The 24,782-nt window shown below is 39.7% G+C and overlaps 1 protein-coding gene across 4 annotated transcripts in view; it reads right to left on the reverse strand.

Annotated features, from left to right (window-relative positions):
• Positions 1–24,782, reverse strand: part of TTBK2 (tau tubulin kinase 2) — a 164,641-nt gene that overhangs the window by 38,241 nt on the left and 101,618 nt on the right. For all 4 annotated transcript variants that reach the window (XM_008269122.5, XM_008269121.5, XM_008269119.5 and 1 more), the window contains 3 exons: positions 13,572–13,637; positions 7,968–8,060; positions 6,567–6,692 (listed from right to left, as the gene is read on the reverse strand). In XM_008269122.5, the coding sequence (XP_008267344.1) occupies positions 6,567–6,692; positions 7,968–8,060; positions 13,572–13,637 (285 nt within the window). The remainder of the gene's footprint in view (positions 1–6,566; positions 6,693–7,967; positions 8,061–13,571; positions 13,638–24,782) is intronic.

A 24,782-nucleotide genomic window follows, 5' to 3' on the forward strand; every position in this document is an offset into this window, starting at 1 on the left:
AATATTATTTCAGCCACTAAGTGGACAGCAGATGTCATGAACAGGAATGGGAATGAGGGTGCTAGGAACAGAGGACCAGTTAGTTAGGAGGCTACTGTCAGTTGAGTCAGCATGGCAATGGTAGAGGTGCTGAGAAGAGCAAGGATGTGGACCTAATTTGGAGATATAGGACAACAGACCTTGGAGACTGATTAGACAAAAACTGTGAGACTAAAGAAGGAATATATGATAACTTAAGATTTCTGTCCTAAACCACTGGGTAAATGCAGTGAGTTTGAGGATGGAGTATTTACATTTTATGAAGTTTAGGGAGAATAGGGAATCTAGACACAAATTTGAGCACTATCAAAATATAGATATGAATAGGAATTATTTAAAGCCATAGGCCTGGCAGATGGAGTAGACAAGAAAGAGGTCCATTGGCTAAGGTGTAGGGTACTCCAACATTTAGATGGACAGAAGAGAAGGACTTAACAAGGGCAACAAAAAAAAGTGGGCAAGGAAGGAAGAAAACCAAGAGTGTGGTGTTCTAGGCAACAAGCAAGGAAACCACTTCAACAAGGAGAGTGGTCAAATGTTATCAATTATAAATTTACAGTTATTTCTGAATATTTGATTACATTCTCCCTTTCAATCCAGACTCCAAGAAGCCAGTACATATTTGTTCTTGCTCATTACTGCATCTCCAGGGTCTAAAACACAACAGGTATTTTAAATTTAGGAATATTTATTTGTGAGGCTTGTGCTGTGGCACAGTAGGTTAAGCCTCTGCCTGTGGTGCCAGCATCCTATGTGGGTGCTGGTTCGTGTCCCGGCTGCTCTACTTCCAATCAAGCTCTCTGCTGATGGTGTGCAAAAGCAGTGGAAGATGGCCCAAGCCCTTGGGCCCCTGAACCCATGTGGGAGACCTGGAAGAAGTTCCTGGCTCCTGGCTTCAGACCGGCTCCCACTATGGCCATTGCAGTCATTTGGGGAGTGAACCAATGGATGGAAGGCCTCCCCCCGCTCTCGTAACTCTACCTTTCAAATAAATAAGATAAATCTAAAAAAAAAAAAAAAGAAAGACTAATGAAGTCTGTCCACCTTTTAATTCTTTCCCTACCTGATTTTAACAATGTTATAGCAGTGTGTGGACTGGTAGACACACATGTTTTAGCTTCAGTGTACAGTGTGTATATTTACAGGTTGCATTAGTCTTTTCAACTTGCTAATTATGTTTCATATAATATGAATACCCTTATGAAGATATATCTGTGTACATGAATCTGAGCCCCCATCCGTAATGCCTGTGATACAGATTCGTCAGGTCCCAGTCTCTCACCCTTAGCTTACAGTTTCTCTGTCTTCATTGTGGCGATTACAAATCAACACCTTACTAGAGACTAAACCCCAAGTTTTCAGTTCTACAATATTTCAACAACACAATATTTATTTCAAAGTTAACATAAGTTGTATACTTATTGCTCAGTTTAAATCTGTGTCACATATATGGGACAATGGGACATAATGTGTTAACTCACTAAATTAGGAGAGTCATACAAGGGTCAGGCCAGTCCTATATCACTCTGGATTGCAAGACTCAGAATTTGGGGGCTAGCATTGTGGTGTACCTGCAGTGCTGGCACCCTATAGGGGTGCTGGTTCAAGTCCTGGCTGTTCCACTTCCAATCTAGCTCCCCGCTAATGCGCCTGGGAATGTAGTAGAGGACAGCCCAAGTGGTTGGGCCCCTCCACCCACATGGGAGACCCAGAAGATGCTCCTGGTTCCTGGCTTCAGACCAGCCCAGCTGCAGCTGTTGCGGTCATTTGGGGAGTTACCAGCGGATGGAAGGCCTCTCTGTCTCTCCCCTCTCTCTCTGTAACTCTGCCTTTCAAATAAATAAAATAAATCTTTAAAAATAAAAAAGACCCAGAATTCAGCTATCACCTTTGTAGCCATATCATTAGACTATTTTGAGATGTTTTACAGCAATTTCAAGCCATGATCAAAGTAATAACCAATGTACCTACAGACCCCAGATGGCCACACCCATTTTGTCATCACAGCATTTTCAGAAGAACATGCCAGCCAGCCTCCTATCACACTACTGTGACATACTTCCTATCAGTATTGTGACAATAATCTATGTATTAAGGCACCACTAGGGTTCTTTGTTACCTAATCTGAGGCTGCTGTCTTAGTTTTTCATTCATTAATTGTCATCTACAAGTGCAATTCCTGTAGCCAATTTCATAAAGACTCAAAAGCTTTTACCCGGAACCATTACTCCTCAGAGATATTTTCCTTTCTCAAAATACTTTAAAAGAATTTATTTAGATTATAAGAAAGCTACAACATGCCTAAATTTTTTTTTATCATTATCTACATTTCTCAAAATGTTGCTTTTTCAACTTTTTACTTTGAAATAACTACAAATTCATAGTAAACTGGAAAAACAGTATGAGAAGTTTCTTTTACTGAGTTTACTCCAACGCTAACATCTTAAATAACTATAGTACAATGCCCAAACCAGTAAAATTACATGGATAAAATCCACAGGGATGAATCCACAGATTTCATCCATTTACATGCACCCAATATTGTGTGTATGTAGTTCTATGCAATTTTACAACTGTGCAGATTCATACTGTAACATTTTGTCTCTTATACCTGCTATAATATTTCAAAATCTAATAGTAAAAAATTATAATAAAATATCTGCTTTAATCTTGATTATAATTTTTGGGGCCAGCATTGTGGTATAGCAGGTAAAGCCACTGCCTCCAACACCGGTATCCCAAATGGGCACTGGTTCGATTTCTGGCTGTTCCACTTCCCTTCCAGCTCCTTGATAATGCGCCTGGAAAAACAGCAGAGGATAGGAAGTACTTGGGCCCCTGCACCCAAGTATGTGGGAGACCTGAAAGAAGCTCCTGGATCCTGGCTTCAGACTGGCCCAGCTATGGTGACCATTTGGGGAGAGAACCAGTGGATGGAAGATCTCTCTGCCTCTCCCTCTCTCTAACTCTGTCTTTCAAACAAATAAATCAATCTTTTCTAACAGTCTTGATTATAATTCTGATACTTTTACCATTGATTAATAGAAAATAGTACTTAGACATTTATGGGTTGATTTTTTTTTTCACTTTCTGAGTAGAAAACTACTAGTAGATTCAATTAAATCTATCTAACATTTGTTGAAAATTTAGATGCCAGGCACAATGCCATATATAGTGCAGGATAAAATAATAAAGTGTGGCTGTTTCCCCAGGATACAAAAACCGGTTAAGAAGACAGATTCATAAATAAATACTAAGTATTGATAAATTTGATGTGATTTCCCAAAACAATACAACATTTTCCAAAAGCAAGTCATAGGCTTTATTTATCTGAAACATGCATAGAAGATTCCTGGTAGAAAACAAAATGCTGGGGCTAGCACTGTGGCAGGTTGGCTAAGCCTCCGCCTACAGCACCAACATCCCACATGGGCACCGATTTGTGTCCCAGATTTTCTTCTTTTGATCCAGCTCTCCATTTATGGCCTGGGAAAACAGTGGAAGATGTCTTAAGTGCATGGGCCCCTGCACCCATGGGAGACCTGGAAGAAGCTCCTGGCTCCTGGCTTTGGATTAGCCCAGCTCTGGCCATTGCAGCTATTTGGGGAGTGAAGGAGCAGATAAAAGGCCTTTCTGTCTCTCCCGCTCTTTGTCTGCAACTCTACCTCTCAAATAAATAAATAAAATCTTTAAAAAAAATGCTATTCTTTCTAGGTGCGCATCTGCTGTCAGAGTGAGCAGCAGCAGGCTATTGGATGAGCTGTTGGCTATGTGCAACTAAAGTAATGTTTTGTGCCAATAAACTGATTTAAAAAGACTTACAACACACACACAAAGTTGAGAGTGGCTCCATAAAACCACATCATGTGACATGTTTGATTATAAGGAAAACATACTGGCTTTGATTTGATCTAACTTCAGATTATATTCATGAAAAACTGGAGACATATTATTGTTACCTGACCTTTGGCAGAACTAGGAAAGCAGTTATGATAAATACTAGTATGCTTTTCACTTGCTGCTATACGCTTGTTGTTTTTAACTTCACTGGTTGTCCCATTAGGAATTTAAATTTTTGAAAGAACAATAACTAAAGTCAAATTAACCATACAGACAGCATTAGCTCACAAGAGCATTTAGATTCAAAGTAAAGCAATTTTTCTCAGAATGAAGACGGTAGCACAGTTCTGTGCAGGAAGCACAAAACAGAAGCAGCAAAGCTAAAATCTTTTTGGAACCTGATATTACATGGATACGAGACACCAGATCACACCAACCACATCAACATCTGTTTCCTAATTATCCTTCTCCTTTCCACATGCCCTCTGCTCCCATCCACTGCTTATGAAAGATCTGAGTGGGAAAGTAGCAAATTATTTGTAGAACCGGCAACAAAGAAAATGTTACAACTGATTTTTCTCTTCTAAAAATAAGGGATTGGCATTGTGGTGTAGGGGATAAAGCACAGCTTGCATTGCTGGCATCCCCTAGGGGTGCTGGTTCAAGCCTTGGCTGCTGTACTTCTGTTCTAGCTCTCTACTAATGGCCTAGGAAAAGCAGTGGAAGATGGCCAAATATTTGGGACCCTGCCACAAACGTGAGACACCTGGATGAAGCTCCTAGCTCCAGATTTAGAAACTGGCCCAGCACTGGCTGTTGCAGCCATTTGGAGAGTAAACCAGGAGACAGAAGATCTCTCTGTCTCTACCTTTCTCTCTCTGTAACTCTTTCAAAATAAATCTTTTTCTTTTAGAAAAAAAAAAAAAGGAAAATTACTATACTTTATTTTGTTATTAAGTGAAAGAAAAGTTGTGAAGAGACTGTTTAAATGAAAAACTTGAAAATAATTTGTTAATTTAAATTAATTATAAGGTTTCTAACTTCAGTGGGTGGATAGTATCCCTTGGATTATAAGTATAACTTAATAAAAGGTTAAAGGATTCAATAATTTTATCATCCTAAACTTTTATATCCTCAACCAAACATTGCCAACAAAAAAAAATGAGTAACACCCAAAAGAAGAAAGTTGAAACATTTTCTATTTCCTCTTGAATCTAGTCTTACAGGTATAATTTCTTTTTTTTTTTTTTAAATGAGAGCTTTGCAGGGTACAGTATTTTGGGTTGACAGTTTTTGTCTATTTTTTATTTATTTATTTATTTGACAGATAGAGTTAGACAGTGAGAGACAGAGAGGAAGGTCTTCCTTCCGTTGGTTCACTCCCCAAATGGATGCTACAGCCAGAGCTACGCCGATCTGAAGCCAGGAGCCAGGTGCTTCCTCCTGGTCTCCCATGTGGGTACAGGGACCCAAGCACTTGGGCCATCCTCCACTGCCTTCCCAGGCCACAGCAGAGAGCTGGAATGGAAGAGGAGCAACCAGGACTAGAACCTGGCGCCCATATGGATACCGGCGCCACAGGCAGAGGATTAACCAAGTGAGCCACGGCGCTGGCCCCCTTACAGGTATAATTTCATTATTTTATTTCTATAATGGGAACTCTCTGTAGATTAGAAAATACAAATAAATGTATATGTAAGAACAAGTTCCAAGGCAACTCATATGCAATATATTCTCTCATATGTTACACAGTCCATATAGTTTAGAAAGCAACTAGCTATTTAGGGAAAAAGACAAGCTCGCCACATATGGTCTCTAGTGACCTAAGGTTGTACAATGCACCTCTGCTTTATATGCTATTTATATCTTACAAAAAAGCTTCAGTTTCACCAAGAAGTAATTACTATATGCAAATAAATTCACTGTGCTGTAGACACTTTTAGTCTTTTGACTAGGCAACAGTGAAAACACTTTAGAATTTAAAACTTCTATTAACAGGCAGTAAAGTCTATGTGTTGTAGATAAAAATTATCATATACTAATATATCTTATTATGGTTAATCTATGTGTAGCTTTATGTTTTCAGTAGTAACAATTGTTTTGCATTAAGCACTAATCAAGTTCTCCCTATGAGCAACACAATCTTCTGAAACACAGCTGGCCAGTGTTAGGGATGCAATTTGTGGTAAACCTTGTTGACCCTTAGGAGGTCTCATTAACTGATGTTCTAAGGAAATTATTAACTAACAAACAGAGGAAACGGAAGCCAATAATCTTCACTCTCTGCTGTCCCATAGCATATTAACATATGATACGCAGCACTTAAGTTCCTCAACAGATACATTTCCTAGCTAGACATTTCCTCTGGTCAACAAATTAGCGATAGAATTATATAACCTGAACTCTCAGAAGTTCTATACAACAAATAAATCACAAATGGGACAGTAAAATTGGTTAAATAACAAACAAATCTAAAACTTTAATGAAGTAATTTTAACCATAAGAGAGGAAACACACACATACACAGACTGTGTCATCATCAGTTAATTTCACCCTATTTCTCAGAATGAGTTAAAATAGCATAATTCTAAGTACCTCTCATATGCATTTATAACACTCTCACAGCTACAAGGAGTGAAGGCAGAGACTAAGAACAATTAATCTACACAGCTCACAAAGATGGTTACCTGGTAGTCTGGCTTTGTAAAATAATCCAAAGAAGAGATATGGTCCAGAAAGATGCTGAATTCTGGAGGGAGATGTTTCAACATGAGCCTATGGTCATACCTCTCCTTAATAGAGCCTACTTGCTCCTGGGAAGTAAAAAGAAAAGGAACCAAAGTCAATTTTTCTTGGCAGCTATGCACTAAGAGCTCCTTGGTAACTGTCTCAAGGGTATATAGTAGGAAATGAGATAGTGGGTAAGTAAGCAGAAAGCAAGAACTGAGCTCTGCCTAACAAGCTTTAATGCACAGTGCTTTTGGCAGGCGTGGGGGAAGCTGTAAGGCAGAAGAAAACAGAGAGCTCTGCCTCAGCCAACTGATGGTCCTTGAAAGAAAGAGTTAAATCTGATCTGCTTTTCTTTATTTACACATATTTACAATTTTCAAATCAAATAATCCGGGTGTGACAAAAAACTAAACCTCATTTGACTTAGAAAAAAAGAGAACTAGTGAAATTAAAAAAAGGAGTGGGGCAGAGGGAGTCGGGTGACTGGCACAGCAGTGAAGATGCCGCTTGTGACACCTGCATCCTACACCAGAGTGCCAGGGTTCAAGCCTAGGCTGCACTCCAGCTTCCAGCTTCTTGCGAACGCAAATCCTGGGAGTAGCAGGTGACGGCTCAAGTACTTAGGTCCATGCCACCAGTACAGGAGACCTGGATGGAGCTACCAGCTCCTGGCTTTGGCCTGACCCACATATAGCTATTGTGGGCATTTGGGGAGTGAACTAGCAGATGGGGATCTCTCTCTCTCAAATAAGCCATTTATTTATTTAAATATATATATATATATATATATATATATTTTTGACAGGCAGAGTTAGACAGTGAGAAAGAGAGAGACAGACAGAAAGGTCTTCCTTCTTTTGGTTCACCCCCCATGGCTGCTACGGCCGGTGCACTGAGCTGATCCAAAGCCAGGAGCCAGGTGCTTCCTCCTGGTTCCCTATGCGGGTGCAGGGCCCAAGCACTTGGGCCATCCTCCACTGCCTTCCCGGGCCACAGCAGAAGCTGTACTGGAAGAGGAGCAACCGGGACAGAATCCAGTGCCCCAACTAGGACTAGAACCTGGGGTGCCAGCGCCACAGGCGGAGGATTAGCCTAGTGAGCCGCGTTGCCAGCTATATTTAAATACTTTTAAAAAGCTAAGAGGGAGGACCATAAAAAATCTGAAGTAATGACTAAAATTAGCATCTATTCTCCATGTACATAGAAAAAATATTATCAGCTCATAGAAAAGAATTGCATATTGGGATATTGTGAAAGTGCTTTCAGATTATAAGACTTATAAAGTATATTTTCAATAAAAATGCTTACTCAGGAGAAAATTTTTTCTTTTCTATCAAAATGGACATTTCTAAAATTACCTTGTCTTTTATCTTTCTCCAAGGCAGCTGACCAACCACAAATTCCACCAACATGTAGAATAAGGACCAAAGGTCATCATGTCTTCCCATTTCCTTCATAAACAAGAAAGAATTCAGTCACATTGCATTATTACTCCCTGTGAGTACATGACATTAAGACCTAACCATTTGCTCCATCTTATTAGTCTAAAAACTTTAATGTATTTCCCATAAAATTTCCTGGTAAATATATCTATATATCTACATGGTTATATAGCATCCTATATGGCAGAATATATACTGAAAACTTTTTGATAAAAAAGAATACCCCAAAACCCAGAAATAGTAGAAAAAATATAATTAACAGTCAGTCAGAGTTCAGTAAGAAGAGAAAGCCTAAGAACAAAATTTTGGTCAAACTGGCCACAGGAAAAGCTGATGTGGAAACTCTGGCTATTCTGAAGGCATTTGTCACAACGTTTATCAACCAGGAGGTGGACAGTGTAAAGCCCACAGGCCTACCTAGCAACAGGAGTAGTAACTGAAATATCTCACCCCTACCATATAGCAAGGATCCTAAAAGGGATACACCACAAGCACAACAGTTGCTGTGTTCATTCCACTGTACTGATTTTATTTGTATATTTAAGCACTATCACAGGAGCAAAGTGAGTGGTTAAGAAAAAATTGCCTTGAGAATTTGTTGCCACAGGCATGACCCCTATTCAAATCTGGAGGTTAAATTTATACTACCTGTGTGGTTTGGAAACCCAAGCATAGAAATTGACTTAAAATGTTTTCTGGATGCTCATGTCCTAAGTAATGACAGGCACAAATGAACATTTTCTTGATACAAAAGTACCTTTAAATTCAGGCCTCATAGGAATCCTATAGGGAAAGCCTCGCCAAACACAGGCTTATTATTCAAAATTACAAAATATATTAGGAAGCAAGCTTTCATAAACTAATATCACAAGAAGTTATCAAGAGAAGGATACTCAATGATCTTAGAAAAGGAATTACAGGATACAGAATATGAATATTTAAAATGTTTAATTGAAAGCTAGAATCAAAGTCATGAGAAAGGAACTTTACTCTATCAAAAGACAAATAAAAAGGGGACAGGTTGGTAAGATGCTTCAGAAGCCACTTGGAAGGACAAATTCCAAAATGGAGTACTTCAGTTTGGATCTCAGCTCCACTTCCAATTCTAGCTTCCTGCAATTCCACACCCTGGGAAGCAGCAGACAAGGGCTCAAGTATTTGGTTCCTCACTATACATGTGCAAGAAAAGAATCGAGTTCCAGGCTCCTGACTTCTTCCTGGCCCCTGCCTGGGCTAGCCCCGGCTGTTGGAAACATTTGGTGAGTAAACCAGCACATAGAAGATCTCTCTCTCTCTGTCTTCCAAATACAATACAATAAAATAATTACATTCATATTAGAAAACAAATCTAGAAATTGAATGAACAGGTTAAAAGCTAAACAAAATGCAGAATAAGAACAAGGATGACAGATTTGAAGAAATGATTAAAGTGCAGCACAGAGACAGAAATAGTTAGAAAATCTGGCAGTAAGTTTAAAAGGCTTAGAGATCTGGAAAAAGGAGGTTTAGAGAGAAAGGAAAGGGGCAATATTTAGTAATATCTGAGAATCTTTCAGGACCAATAAAAGACATGGAAGTTCAGATTTAGAAAGCACAAATTCCAAATAGAATTGATAAAAATCCATATTTATGTAAGTTTTAGTTTATGTGCTGGACACCAATGACAAAGAGATGATGCAAGTATCCCCCCCAAAAAAGGAATTTCTCAATAGTAACCACTGAACCAAAAAAAAAAAAAAAAAAAAAAAAAGTAAAATAATTTCTTCAAAGTATTTACAATTAACATACATTAACAAATGATTAATATGTAAGACAGCAAATAGGATGGAATGAACAGAATGTAAGTGCTTAAAAGTCTCTGCTGCAGGCCGGCGCTGTGGCATAGCAGGTAAAGCTATGGCCTGCAGTGCTGGCATCCCATGTGGGTGCTGGTTTAAGTCTTGGTTGCTCCACTTCCAATTCAGCTCTCTGTTATGGTCTGGGAAAGCAGTAGAAGATGGCCTAAGTCCTTGGGCCCCTGTAACCACAAGGGAGACATGGCACAGTTCTGGCCATTGCAGCCATCTGGAGAGTGAACCAGCAGATGGAAGACTTCTCTCTCTCTTTCTCTGCCTCTCTGTAGCTCTGCCTTTCAAATAAATAAATTAATCTTAAAAACTTAAGGTCTGGGGATGGTGCTGTGGCATAGCAGGTAAAGCCACCACCTGCAGTGCCAGCACCCATATGGATGCTGATTCAAGTAATAGCTGCTCCACTTTTGATCCAGCTCTCTGCTATGGCCTGGGAAAGCAGTAGAGGCCCAAATTTTTGGCCCCTGCACCTGCGTGGAAGATATGTAAGAAGCTCCTGGCTCCTGGCTTTGGATAGGCTCAGCTCTGGCCATTGTAGTCATTTGGGATTAAACCAGCACATGGAAGATTTTTTTCTCTTTCTCTCTCTCTCCCTCCCTCCCTCCCTCACTCTCTCTGCCTCTGCCTCTCTGTAACTCTGCCTTTCAAAAAATAAATAAATCTTTAAAAATAATTTAAGGTTTAAGGAATGAAAAATATAGAAATGAAGTGCATTTTCTTAGAGATTATCAAATCTGGGTCACAGAGTATGGAGGAAAAAAGTATGTTAGAATTAACATTAAATTCAATAAGCAATTCTAATTCTGGAGGCTCTACTAGTAAATGAACAGTTGTTGTGAAGCTGTGAAGCTATGTTACTGTGCAGAACATCTACCTCCCAGATCTGTTAGGAGCAGAGAAGGTTAAGAATTACAGCTCTGGGGTGGGTATTTGGCCTGGTATTTAAGGTGCCTGCATCCCACATGACTCCTGATTACAGCTTCTTGCTGATGCAGATCCTGGGAGGTAGCAGTACTGGCTCAAGCAGCTGGTTCCAGGTACACCTGGGAGACCTGGATTGAGTTCTCACCTCCTGGCTTTGGTCTCCTAGCTCTTGTGGGCATTTGTGCCTCTCAAATTAATCAATCAATTTTTAAAAAGAATCATTGCTATTCTGTACACTACCATATTCCTCTACCAAGGTTAGATGAACAAAAAATAAGAAGCAAGATAACAGAGTAACTGTTAGAACACTCTATGCTAAAGAGACATTTAGAAGACATCTCTCTGTAGGATGAAAAAATAAAGTGTAGGGTCCAGCGTTGTGGCACAATGGGTTAAGCCACCACCTGCTATGCTGGCATCCCATAAGGGCACAGTTCTAGTACTGGCTGCTCCACTTCTGATCCAGCTCCCTTCTAATGCAACTGTGAAAGCAGCAGAAGATGATTCAAGTCCTGAATCCAAGTGGGAGACCTGGATGAAGCCCCTGGCTCCTGATTTCAGCCTGACCCAGCCCCATCCATTGTAGCCATTTGGGGAGTGAACCAGTGAATGGAAGATTTCTCTTTCTCTATATCTCTCACCCTCTGTAACTTTGCCTCTCAAACAAATAAAATAAATCTTAAAAAAAACTATTTAAAAAAACTCATAAAGTATATAATCTTTTATACCAGCTATTTTGGAAACATATAGCAATCATAAACTCTGAAAATGTTTTAGCTTATTTCAAAAACACTATTATATTTCAAAGATTACAACGCTGTCTTACTTCTTTAGTATAATAAACTGAAAAACCTAGTATTTCTAAAATTTTATTGTAATCCACCCAAAAAATAAAAGCACTTTTTTTAAGGCTCAATAACTGGATATCAAAGACCAGAACAGTGAATCAAACCAAATGAGATGTTTGGTAAAGTGCTAACACTGATAAAAATATCTTTATTATTTTCAATTTATAATCATATCATCAAATACCAAATTAACCAGTACAAAGCATGTAAGACCACCGCATATTCTTCCTACTATATTTAGCAGTGGCCAAATTTTCATTAAAGTAATTTTAGCTTCACATTACAGGAACAAGGTACCAAAGTATCAATTTATTTACCAAAGTATCTATTTATTTTACTAAGGAATCACTTTTTAAATTTCTAAACTCCATGCAAACACGTCCACAGATTGAAAATCCATGTAATGCCCACCATCCTTACTCATAATTAAAAGCCAGGATGAAAAGAAATAAAAAGTAGAGCAGAACAACAAAATCAAAATAAGTAAGAGAGAGAGAGAGATTGAAATTTTAAAAACTTAACAATAGGAAAGGTATAGTTTACTAAAATTCAAAGTTTAAAGTTGTATATACTAGAGATTTTCATGAAAACAAAAGGTTTGATGGGAAGGAAATATCACAGATTAAATACATAGTATAGATAAAATGATGACTACTACATTTCCTAAGGTACTGATGGTATAATATTCCCAAATAATTTCTTGAAATAGATACCAGATGTTGTATCTCTTCAAAATTCTGCTTTAAATTTGTTAATACTTACACATAATTAAGGACACAGATTTCCTAATAAATAAATAAATAGCCATAAGTATATTTAGCTATTATCTTTTCAGGCAATTTTATTTTCAATGCATCTGCACACATCCATTATCCACCTTTCTTTTTATCAGTTCCTTAACTCCCTATCATCAGTGCCACAAAACAACAACAAAACTGAACTAGAATAACCATGCCAAGTAACTTTGTAGCTACAGAAGGAATTCTCTGCTACCAAATACCATTTCATACTTTTGTACAAGGGGTCTTCAAAAAGATCATGAAAAATACCTGTCATGAAAAAACTAAAGGGATTTCAAAATTGTTTTGTATTCAAATAATCTTATCTCTTAATTCCACTTTTCCACAAACATTTTGAATATCTTCATATTCTAGTGTAAAGTTAATTTAGGGACAAACATTTGGCACAGTAGTTATGACACCACTTGGGATGCTTATATCCCATATCAGAGTGCCGAGTTTAAGCCCTGGTCCCACTTTCAATCCAGCTTCTTGCTAATATACACCCTGGGAGGCAGCAGATAATGACTCGAGTACTTGGATGCCTGCCACCCACATGGGAGACCCAGACTGAGTTCCTGGCTCTTAGCTTTGGCATGGCCTAGACCGGGCTGAGGACATTTGGAGAGTGAACCAGAGGATGAAAGATCTCTGTTTCATTGTCTCTCCGCCTTTCAAATAAAACAGAAATACTTAAAAAAAATAAATAAATAAAGTTGGGGCCAGCGCTGAGGCACAGCAAGTAAAGCGGTCTCCTGCAGTGCTGGCATCCCATATGGGCGCTGGTTCGAGTCCCAACTGCTCCACTTCCGATCCAGCTCTCTGCTATGGCCTGGGAAAGCAGTGGAAGATGGCCCAAGCCCTTAGGCCCCTGCACCCACGTGGGAGACCTAGAGGAAGCTCCTGGCTCCTGGTTTCAGATCAGCACAGTTCCAGTCATTTCGGTCAACTGGAGAATGAACTAGTGGATGGAAGACTTCTCTCTCTCTCTCTGCCTCTCCTTCTCTCTCTGTATAACTCTGACTTTCAAATGAATAAATAAATCTTTTTAAAAAAAGTTGTTACTGTGATTCAAGCCATAAGCACACTTAAACATATACGACTATTTTGGATACCTACCCTGTTCCGATGAGCATTGATTGATGCATAACGAACCGTCCCTCGAAAGCCTGCCATAGCTCGAGGCTACAACAAAGCCAAGAAAAGAATAAATGAACTTCAAATAGCAACAAGCTCAATACACTTGAGCCAATGAAGAAAATGTGATAAATATGCCCATTACTGTCATAATAAAACACTATTTAATTTCTAACTTTTGAATTTGAAATTATGGAAAATTGAAGAGTATCTCTAAAACACATCTTAAAAAATTGCTTATTTTAGTTTTGTTTTAGTCCTGTTACTTTATACCTACATTAAAATAATGTAGTGGTTTTTAATGACATGCATACAACTCCACACAGTGGAGAAAATTAAATGTTTTCATATAATTAGACTTTTGTTAAACATTACAGTATACACATTAAAATTCAGGTTCTGTGGCCAAATAAATATATAAAGATCATGAGGAGTCATGATTATTTTTAACAATCCTTACAAAGGGGTGAGCATCTGGTACATCAGATAAGACACTGCTTGGAATGCCTGCATCCCATATTGGAGTTCCTGGTTCAAGTCCTGGCTCCACTTCCAATTCCAGCCTCCTGCTAATGAGAGCCAGAGAGGCCACAACTTGGGAAGTAAGCCAGCAGATGGACAATCTCTCTGCCTGTGTCTGTCTCTCCACCATTCATTTGGTTTGTTTTTAAAGATTCATTTATTTGAAAGGCCAAGTTAGAGAGAGAGAGAGAGAGAGGGAGAGAGAGAGGAGACAAAGAAAGATATCTTTCATCTGTTGGTTAACTACCCAAATGGCCACAATGGACAGGCTTGGCCAAGCCGAAGCCAGGAGTCAGAAGCTTCTTCTGGGTCTTCCACATGGATGCAGGGGCCTAAGGGCTTGGGCTATCCTTGGCTGCTTTCCCAGGTGCATTAGTAGGGAACTGGATGGAAAGTGGAGCAGCCAAGACTTGAACTGAAACCCATATGGGATGCTGGTACTGCAGGCTGTGGCTTTAACCTGTTGTGCCACAGCACTGGCCCTCCACCTTCCAAATAAAATGAAAATAAATAAAAATCCTTACTTGCCAGAACAATTTTGGTCATATGCTACAGCACAAGGAAAAAAAAAATCTGTATTCTTCTTCCACTATGTGGAAGCTCATTGCGTAATCTCTATTTTTAATCCATTCAAGCTAATTCTTCTCTCAATTCTCTTTTCCTTTAAATATTTTTGTTGTTGTTAAGAATTAAATACAGGGGCCGGCGCTGTGGCGCAGTGGGTTAACACCCTGGCCTGAAGCACCGGCATCTGCTGGTTCTAGTCCTAGCTGCTCCACTTCCAATCCAGCTCTTTGCTATGGCCTGGGATAGCAGTGGAGCATGGCCCAAATCCTTGGGCCCCTGCACCCGTGTGGGAGACCTGGAAGAAGCTCCTGGCTCCTGGCTTCAGATCGGCACAGCTCCAGCCGTTGCAGCCAACTGGGGAATGAACCATTGGATAGAAGACCTCTCTCTCTGCCTCTCCTCTCTGTATAACTCTTTCAAATAAATAAATCTTAAAAAAAAAAAAAAAAAAAGAGAGGGACATGCTCAAGCTGACTTGCCCCAAACGGTAGAGTTAGAAACATACCAGGGGATTCCAATTCAATCCCATCAAGATGACATGTACCAATGCCATCTCACTAGTCCAAGTGATCAATTTCTGTTCACAATTGATCATGACAGGACTAAGAGCCAGGGGGATCACATAAACAAGGCTAGTGTCTGCAAATACTAACTGATAGAATAAAAAAGGGAGAGAACGATCCAACATGGGAAGTGAGATACACAGCAGACTCATAGAATTGCAGATGTCCTAAACAGCACTCTGGCCTCAGAATCAGCCCTTAAGGCATGTGGATCTGGCTGAAAAGTCCATGAGAGTATTTCAGGAATGGAAAGCCAAGACACTCTTGCAAAAAAAAAAAAAAAAAAAAAAACCAACTAAATGAAAGATCTCTGCGAGTGAGATCCCAGTGGAAAGAACAGGTCTTCAAAGAAGGAGGTACCTTTCTCTGAAGGGAGGAGAGAACCTCCACTTTGACTACGACCTTGTCTAAATATGATCAGAGTTGTGAACTCAAAAGGCTTCCATAGCCTTGGAAACTCATGACAAGAGCCTAGGGTGATTACTGATGCCATAAACAAGAGTGTCAATTTGTTAAGTCAACAACAGGAGTCACTGTGCACTTACTCCTCATGTAGGATCTCTGTCCTTAATGTGCTTTACATTGTGATTTAATGCTATAACTAGTACCAAAACAGTATTTTTCACTTTGTGTTTCTATGTGGGTGCAAACTGTTGAAATCTTTACTTAATATATTGCTAAACTGATCTTCTGTATATAAAGAGAATTGAAAATGAATCTTGATGTGAATGGAAGGGGAGAGGGAGCAGGAAAGGGGAGGGTTGTGGGTAGGAGGGAAGTTATGGGGGGGGGGAAGCCATTGTAATCCATAAGAAAAAAAATAAAAAAAATAAAAATCTTACATTGAAAATGGAAAAAAAAAAAGAGAGAGAGAGAGAGAATTAAATATAGGGGCTTGCACTGTGGTATAGCAGGTATAGCCGCCGCCTGCAGTGCCAGCATCCCATATGGGCACTGTTTCAAGTCCCGGCTGCTCCACTTCCAATCCAGCTCTCTGCTATGGCCTGGAAAGCAGTAGAAGATGGCCCAAGTCCTTGTGTCCCTACCCCAATGTGGTAAGACCCAGAGGAAGCTCCCAGCTTCGAAGCAGCACAGCTCCAGCCATTGCGGCCAACTGGGGAGTAAACCAACTGATGGAAAACGTCCCTCTCTCTGCCTCTCCTTTCTGTGTGTAACTCTGGTTTTCACATAAATAAATAAATCTTTAAAAAAAAAAAGACTTAGGTATTTAAAAATATTCTCTAATGACAAGTGTCTATAACAGAAGTTTCTATAACTCTTTAAAACCCTCTTTATTGGCCAGCGCTGCGGCTCACTAGGCTAATCCTCTGCCTGCGGTACCGGCACCCCAGGTTCTAGTCCCGGTTGGGCCGCCGGATTCTGTCCCGGTTACTCCTCTTCCAGGCCAGCTCTCTGCTGTGGCCCGGGAGTGCAGTGGAGGATGGCTCAGGTCCTTGGGCCCTGCACCTACAGGGGAGACCAGGAGGAAGCACCTGGCTCCTGGCTTCAGACCGGCAGAGAGTGCCAGCTTCAATGCGCCAGCCGCAGCGGCCACTTGGGGGGTGAACCAATGGAAAAAGGAAGACCTTTCTCTCTGTCTCTCTCTCACTGTCTAACTCTGCCTGTCAAAAAAATAAATAAATAAAATAAAATCCTCTTTATTGTCTTGGCTGTCACTTCTTTGACAACCATTCAATACATCTGAATATTTTCATAAGATATCATGACTAATAAGAATATATAATATTCTCAGTTTTGTTGATGGAATGCCAAGGTCAGAGATTTCTGTTTCTAGATATGTCTAAGAGGATATATAAGAAGTTACTATCAACTCTGTTAGGTAAATAACATTTCAGATGTTGTTCTTTTATTCATTACTTGACATAGCCTTCAGCTAAGACAAAATTATCTTGGTGGCATACAATTTTGCCCAGATGTTGTCATTCTAATAACTGTGAGGATGAAAATTTCCACATCTATTATCATATTCTGCAGCTCAGTCCACAGTTAAGTGGGCATCAAGACTCCCCCTGATGAATTCTAGCCAAGACAGGCCCAGGAGACTCTTCATTTACAAGTATTACTGGCCTGGTTCTGACCTTACTTCTGCCATGGAAAGGTTGAAACATAGGTAAAGAGAATCAATCAGCTGTTTAGAAAATAAATCTTGATACAACTAATCAAAAAAATACTTGTTCAAGGAAATTCAATCACCTTATTTATTTATTTTGCCAGGAAATAGTCTTTTATTATTATGCTGGCATAAAGCCCAGTTGGATTTGTATGTAAAAAGACTGAGCCCCAAAGAAGGGTATTTTCTTATATATGCTTTTAACTTTTTTCTCTCCCTTATCTGGCTAGATACACACAATTGATTGGATATTCTAATGTTTTTTAAAAAGTTTTTATTTAATAAATATAAATTTCATAGGTACAACTTTCGGAATATAGCAGTTCTTCCCCCCCACCCCCCATATCCATCCTCCCACCTCCACTCCGTCCCATCTCCTACTCCCTCTCCCATCCCATTCTTCATTAAGATTCATTTCATTTCTTTTCTTTTTTTAATTTGAGAGGTAGAGTTATAGATAGTGAGAGAGAGAGACAGAGAGAAAGGTCTTCCTTCCATTGGTTCACTCCCCAAATGGCCACAATGGCCGGTGCTGTGCTGATCCAAAGCCAGGAGCCAGGTGCTTCTTTCTGGTCTCCCATGCGGGTGCAGGGGCCCAGGCACTTGAGCCATCCTCCACTGCCTTCCCAGGCCACAGCAGAGAGCTGGACTGGAAGAGGAGCAACCGGGAACTAGAACCCAGAACCCATATGGAGTGCTGGTGGCACAGGTGGAGGATTAACCAAGTGAGCTACAGTGCCGGCTCCAAGATTCATTTTTAATTATATTTATATACAGAAGATCAATTCTATACTAAGTAAAGATTTCAACAGTTTGTACCCACACAGACACACAAAGTATAAAGTATTATTTGAAGACAAGTTTTACTGTTAATTCTCATAGTACAACTCATTAAGGACAGTGGTCCTACATGAGGAGCAAGTACACAGTGACTCCTGTTGTTGATTTAACAAGTGACACTTTTATTTATGATGTCAGCGATCATCCGAAGATCTTGTCATGAGCTGCCGAGGCTATGGAAGCCTTTCAAGTCCATAAACTTTATAAGTATTTAGATAGGGCCATGAGCAAAGTGGAAGTTCTCTCCTCTCTGATACCTCCTTCTTTGATGGCCCCTTCTTTCCACTGGGATCTCACTCACAAAGGTCTTTCATGTAGGTCATTTATTACCACAGTGTCTTGGCTTTCCATGCCTGAAATGCTCTCATGGGCTTTTTAGTGAGATCCGAATGCCTTAAGAGCTGATTCTGAGGCCAGAGTGCTGTGTAGGGCACTACACTACTGTCTTTCAAATAAATAAATAAATAAATAATTTTTAAAAACTTCAACTGCATATTCTCTTAGACTCAGCAATTTAACTTCTAAAAATTTATCTTACAGATTTACTTGCATATGTAGACTTATAGATGAACAAAATCATCTAGTACACATCAATGTTTGTGACAGCAAAAGACTGGGAGAGATTCAGGTTTCTGCCAATAGGGGGCAGAATAAATAAATTACAATACATTCATACAATCAAATACTTTGCAGGAGCCAATGCTGTGGTGTAGTGGGTAAAGCCACTGCCTGAAGTACTAGCGCCCCATATAGGCACCAATTCAAGTCTTCTGATCCAGCTCTCTGTTTATGGCCTGGGAAAGCAGTGGAAGATGGCCCAGGTCCTTGGGCCCCTGCACCTGCATGAGAGACCTAGAAGAAGCTCCTGGTTCCTGGCTTCGGATAGGCGCAGCTCCAGCCATTGAGGCCATCTGGGGAGTGAACCAGCCGATGGAAGACCTCTTTCTCTCTCTCTCTGCCTTTCTATAACTCTGCCTTTCAAATAAATAAATAAATCTTTTAAAAATATATACTTTATAGCTGCAAAAAAAGATGAAAAAGCTCTATATACTGACATGGAACAATCACCTAGATTATCTGTTAAGGAAAAAAAGAAGGGTATGGAATATCATGCTATCTTCTGAATAAAAAGGGGAAAACAATATTCATATGTATTTATCACATGCACATAAAGAAACTGTACAAGAATATACTAAGAAACTAATAACAGTACAGTCCAAAGGTGAATGTGAGACGTAGGTGGAAGGACCAGGGGCAGCATGGAAAATCAATAGATTTGCGATAGACAGAGTTCAAATGGGAGATCTGTTTCACTGTTTACCTTTTAAATTCTTTTCAAGTCAGGCTTATTGAGGCATAATTTACATACTTCAGGTACATACAATTCTGTGAGTTTTGACAAAGATATGAAGTTCTGTAAATATCATTCTAGTAAAGATATAGACTACTTCTATCACCCCACAAAGTTTCTTTAAAGCCCCTTTGTAGCCAATCCCTTCACTCCCAGTCCAACCCAGTTTCTGACAAGCACTGATTTCTATGTTTTTCAGTTTAGCCATTTTAACTGGTATACAGTGTTATCTCACCATGGCTTCAATTTGCATTTCACAAATGATGAATGCTGTTGAGCATCTTAATATTATTATTTGCCAAGCATGTCTACTCTTTAATGAAAGGGCTATTCAAATCTTCTGCTCATTTTTATTGGGTTGTTTGTTTTTCTTATTGAGTTCTAAGAGCTCTCATAGATTCAAAATGTTAGTCCTTTTTAAGATGTCTTTCATAAGTATTTTTCACAGTCTGTCTTTTCATTTGCTTGACAGTATCTTTCAAGAACAAAAGTGTTTAATTTGGATGGATTTTAAATTCTTTCATTTTTGCTCCATATAATTATATTTACAAACATTTCTTTAAAGAAAAAGTACAAAGTGACAGTGCTTAATAATCTAAGAACATGTTTTATTAAAACAATTGGCATAGGGCCGGTAGTAGTATGGAGGTGAAGGAGGGCATAAATTTTTGAGAAAGGAAGAACTCTTGGGAGAAAAAACCTACAAAGAGAAGGGAGAGTTGAGGAACGTGCCTCGGCCTATTGATAACTAAAGAGAAATGATCAGGAAAACAAAACACAAGGAGAACCATGTAATAAAACTCTCAATGGAAATAAGTACAATTCAGCTAAAATTCTGGAATGCTAACTTTTAAATTTTTTCTTCCCCTGGTCACTAGAGCCCTAGGCTCTGGAAGTTTCAGCTGAAGAATTAGGAAGACAGCCGGAGGAGAAAAGGCGCTGTTCCCAGAGACATAAAGGAATGTGAGATGCTAGCTGAAGGGCTGAGGAAACTGGGACATGCTTTAAAAGCAGGAGGGAAGCAAATGAACAAGCAGATTCAAATCATCAAGTAAACACAAGCTCAATTTTGAAACTGCTTGGACCAGGATGTTGTTAGATATATATGGTTCAGGACTTCTTTGTACTATACAACCTTGTTCAATACAACTAATACATCTTTTTTTAAAAAAAAAAAACTATTTATTTATTTATTGAAAGCCAGAATTATAGAGAAAAAGAATGGCAGAGGAAGAGAGAGAGACAGGTCTTCCATCCACTGGTTCTCTCCCCAGATGGCCTCAACAGCCAAGGCTGAGCCAGACCGAAGCCAGGAGCCAGGAGCTTCATCCAGGACCCCAACATAAGTGTAAGGGCCCAAGCATTTGGGCTATCTTTCCACTGACTTCCCAGATGCATTAGCAGGGAGATGGATCAGAAGTGGAGCAGCCAGGACTCAAACTGGCACAAATATGGGATGCCAGCACTGCAGGTAGCAGCTTAACCTGTTACACCACAGTGGCAGCCCCAAAACTAATACATCTTAAAGGTTATGAATAGTAGAGGCTCACAAAACCACTCAGGAAAAAAAACAAAACAAAACAAAACCACTCAGTTGAGTATCTATTACTTTGTGGTGATGGAATAGTTTTTTGTTCTGGTTATGATGTTCGTTATATGAATCTATACATGTGATAAAATTTCATATATAACTTCTCCCATCCAAAAAAAAAAAAACTACATACAAAAACTGGTAAAATCTGACTAAAATCTATTCCTGAATTAACACTGTACATACATCAGTTTCCCAGTGTTGACAATGTACTGCAACTATGTAAGATTGTCATTAGAGGAAAGTACTAACAGTACTATTTCTGCAACTTCTTGTGAGTTTTAAACTATCGCCAAGTAAAAAGACCTTTAAAACAGAGAAAAACACACACAAAAAATGTCAAAAGCATATATATTTGTGTCATGGATACCCCATCCTTAATTAACCTTTTCAACTAATGGACCAACTACTGTTTCTTATTGGTATCTATAGTGACAATAAAACTGCTTTTATTACCCACAAATGTTTTAATTAAAATTATAAGCTTTAAAGGTGTTATATAAAAACTGTCTTTTAAAAACAAAAGAGGGGGAAGGGCGGTGCTGTGATGTAGTGGGTTTTAGGTTTCCTCCTGCAGTGCTGGTATCCCATATGAGCATGGGTTTGAGTTCCGGCTGCTCTACTTCCGATCCAACTCCCTGCTATTGCCTGAGAAAGCAGCAGAAGATGGCCAAAGTGCCTGGGTCCCTGCACCCATATGCAAGACCCAGAAGAAGCTCCTGGCTCCTGGCTCCTGGCTTCGGATTGGCACAGCTCCGGCTGTTGTGGCCATTTGGGGAATGAGCCAGCAGATGGAAGACCTCTTTCTATGTCTCTCCCTCTCAGACTGTACCTCTGTCTTTCAAATAAATAAAATCTTTAAAAAAGAGAGAGAAAAAAAAATTCTATCACCAGATGTCATACCAATGGAGCTGTCCAATCTTGGTCTTCAAATCTGTGGGTCAATATAAGTCTCTTTCCTTCATAAATAGCTTGTCTTAGTTATTAAATTGTATTTCATTGTAGCAATGAAAAGCTAATACAACTTCTTACACTGCTTACACTATGATCTGCCACAATAATCATTCTTTTGCATATCACTCAATCACCTTCTTTCTCTTTCAAAGTGCTAATCTGACCTAGAGAAATCCTTTCTAACACCTCCAAAAGTCTCGCTGTCTATAACTCTCTCTGAAAATAATCTGCTTTTTGTTTCTTCATAGCATCACAACCTAAAATTATATACTGATTTATGTATTATCTGTTTTCTACTCTAAAATATAACCACCATAATTCCCTTTTTTTGTCTGCATGTTCACTGCAGTGGTACCAGAATCTAGATCTCTGCCTCACACATAATATGTACTCATTAAACATAACAATAATGTAATGTTCTAAAAAATGAAAATCTGATATTTGGAATAGAAATGAGATTCCAGGATCAACACTGTGGTACAGCAGGTTAAGTTGTTACCTGGGACACCAGATCCCATATTAGAGTGCCATTTTGAGTCCTGGCTGCTCTACTTCTAATCCAGCTCCCTGCTTCTGTGCCTGGGAATGCAGTACAAGAAGGCTCAAGTACTTGGGCCCCTGAACCTACGTCGGAAATCTAGATGCAGTAGCTGATTCCTGGCTCAGCCCTATCAAGGCCATCTGGGGAGTGAACCAGTGGATGGAAGATCTCTTTCTGTCTCTACTTCTCTGTTACTTTGCCTTTCAAATAAATAAATCTTTTTTATTTATCTATTTGAAAGGTAGAGAGAGAGAGAGAGAGAGAGAGAAAGATCTTCCATTGCTGATTCACTCCCCAAATGGCTGTAAGGGCCAGAGCTGGTCTTATCTGAAACCAGTAGCTTCATCCAGGTCTCCGACATGGGTGACAGGGGACCAAGTATTTGGGCCATCTTCCACTGTCTTCCTAGGCGCATTAGCAGGGAGCTGGATCAGAAGTGGAGCAGCTGGGACTTGAACTGGCACCTATATGTGATGCCAGCACTGCAGGCAGTGGCATTACCTGCTATGTCACAGCACTGGCCTCATAAAATAAATCTTACAAAATAAAGAAAAGAAATGAGACTCCAAATACATTCAAATCTAGTAAGTTACACTGAACCTAAGTTCATTACCTGCCTTACTATATGTTAACAATATACTATCACTAGAGGTGAAGAGAGGTTCTCATAATTTCTAAGTACTTAAATTTTCTTATATTTTAAATATAATTTGCATTTATGTAATAACCCTTATCATATAGATAATTCAATCAAAACAGTAGCATGAACACTAATCACAATCTGTAACTCGGTGAAAACAAAACTAAAGGTAAAAACTAAACATCAGAGGGAGGGCATGAGATGCAGTGGCTGAGACCCCATTTGGAATGTTCACACCCTACACTGGACTGCCTGGATAAAGTCCCAGCTCCTCTACTTCTGACCCAGTTTCCCACTAATGCACACCCTGGAAGGCAGCAGGTAATGGCTCAAGTACTTGGGTCTTTGCCATGTGGGAGACCCAAAGGCTTCCATAGGCCTAACCTCAGCTGTGGCAGATATTTGAGGAGTAAACCAATTAATGGAAGATCCCTTTCTGTCTCTCAAATAAAATGAAAATAAATAAATAAAATTTAAAGTAAATATCAGAAGGACTGCCATGGGAGATAACTGCCATGTGACAATGTGTGGAGCTTCCTGAGCCACTCTCCAGTGAAACTGCTGAAAATAATTTAAAAAACAGTCGCTTAAAGTCTCTAGAAATGATCAGAAAGGCAAACAACAAATCAGAAAATACCTTCTTTCAAGAAAATGTCTGAAAATTCATTGAGAAAGGTGAGGTCTGTGGTATCTCAACCAAGGCTGCTGCCACCCCACCTGAGCTCAGCAAGGGTGACTCCACTGAGATAACTGCAGTCAAAACACAGGACTCTCCGCTTCCTCAGCTCTCAGCCAGAAGGCTTGTTTTCTGGGAGAAGCAGGACTTCAACACTTCCTGCCTCCAGCTGCCTTTCCCGAGAAGGCTAAGTCCTGGCAAGTGCAGGTGTAGTCAGGAAAACAGTAGAAACAAGCTTCACCAGTCCCACTGCTACCCCAGGGCACACTTACAGATGCACCTTCATGAGACGCCACAACGAAGACTTAACATGGTACATATGTGTGTGGGACAGTGGAGCTGACTTTACCAAAATCATCCAGTGACTGAACAAACCAATAATAATAGCAGTTCCTGGAATAAGACCAGTACACAGAGTTCTAACAATATACTATCCATAATACCTCATTTCTAACAAAAAATCATGAGGTTTTCAAAGAACTAGCATAGGATGACCCATATGCCAGAAGTAGGCACCAGAAACTGCCTATGAGAATGACTACATACTGTGTTTAACAGGAAAACATTTCAAAGGAAATCTAAAAGGTAGCTTGCTTAAAGAAGTATGATGAAGGGGCCAATGCTGTGGCATAGCAGGTAAAGTCACCACTTGCAGTGCCGGCATCCCATATGGACACCAGTTCATGTCCCGGTTGCTCCACTTCCAATCCAGCTCTCGGCTATAATGTGGGAAAGCAGTGGAGGATGGTCCAAGTCCTTGTGCCCCTGTACCTGCTTGGGAGACCCAGAAGAAGCTTCTGGCTCCTGGCTTTGGATC

Source organism: Oryctolagus cuniculus, chromosome 12 (genome assembly GCF_051225735.1).
Source record: "Oryctolagus cuniculus isolate XC-2025 breed Fujian yellow rabbit chromosome 12, ASM5122573v1, whole genome shotgun sequence".
In the NCBI taxonomy this organism is placed as follows: domain Eukaryota; kingdom Metazoa; phylum Chordata; class Mammalia; order Lagomorpha; family Leporidae; genus Oryctolagus; species Oryctolagus cuniculus.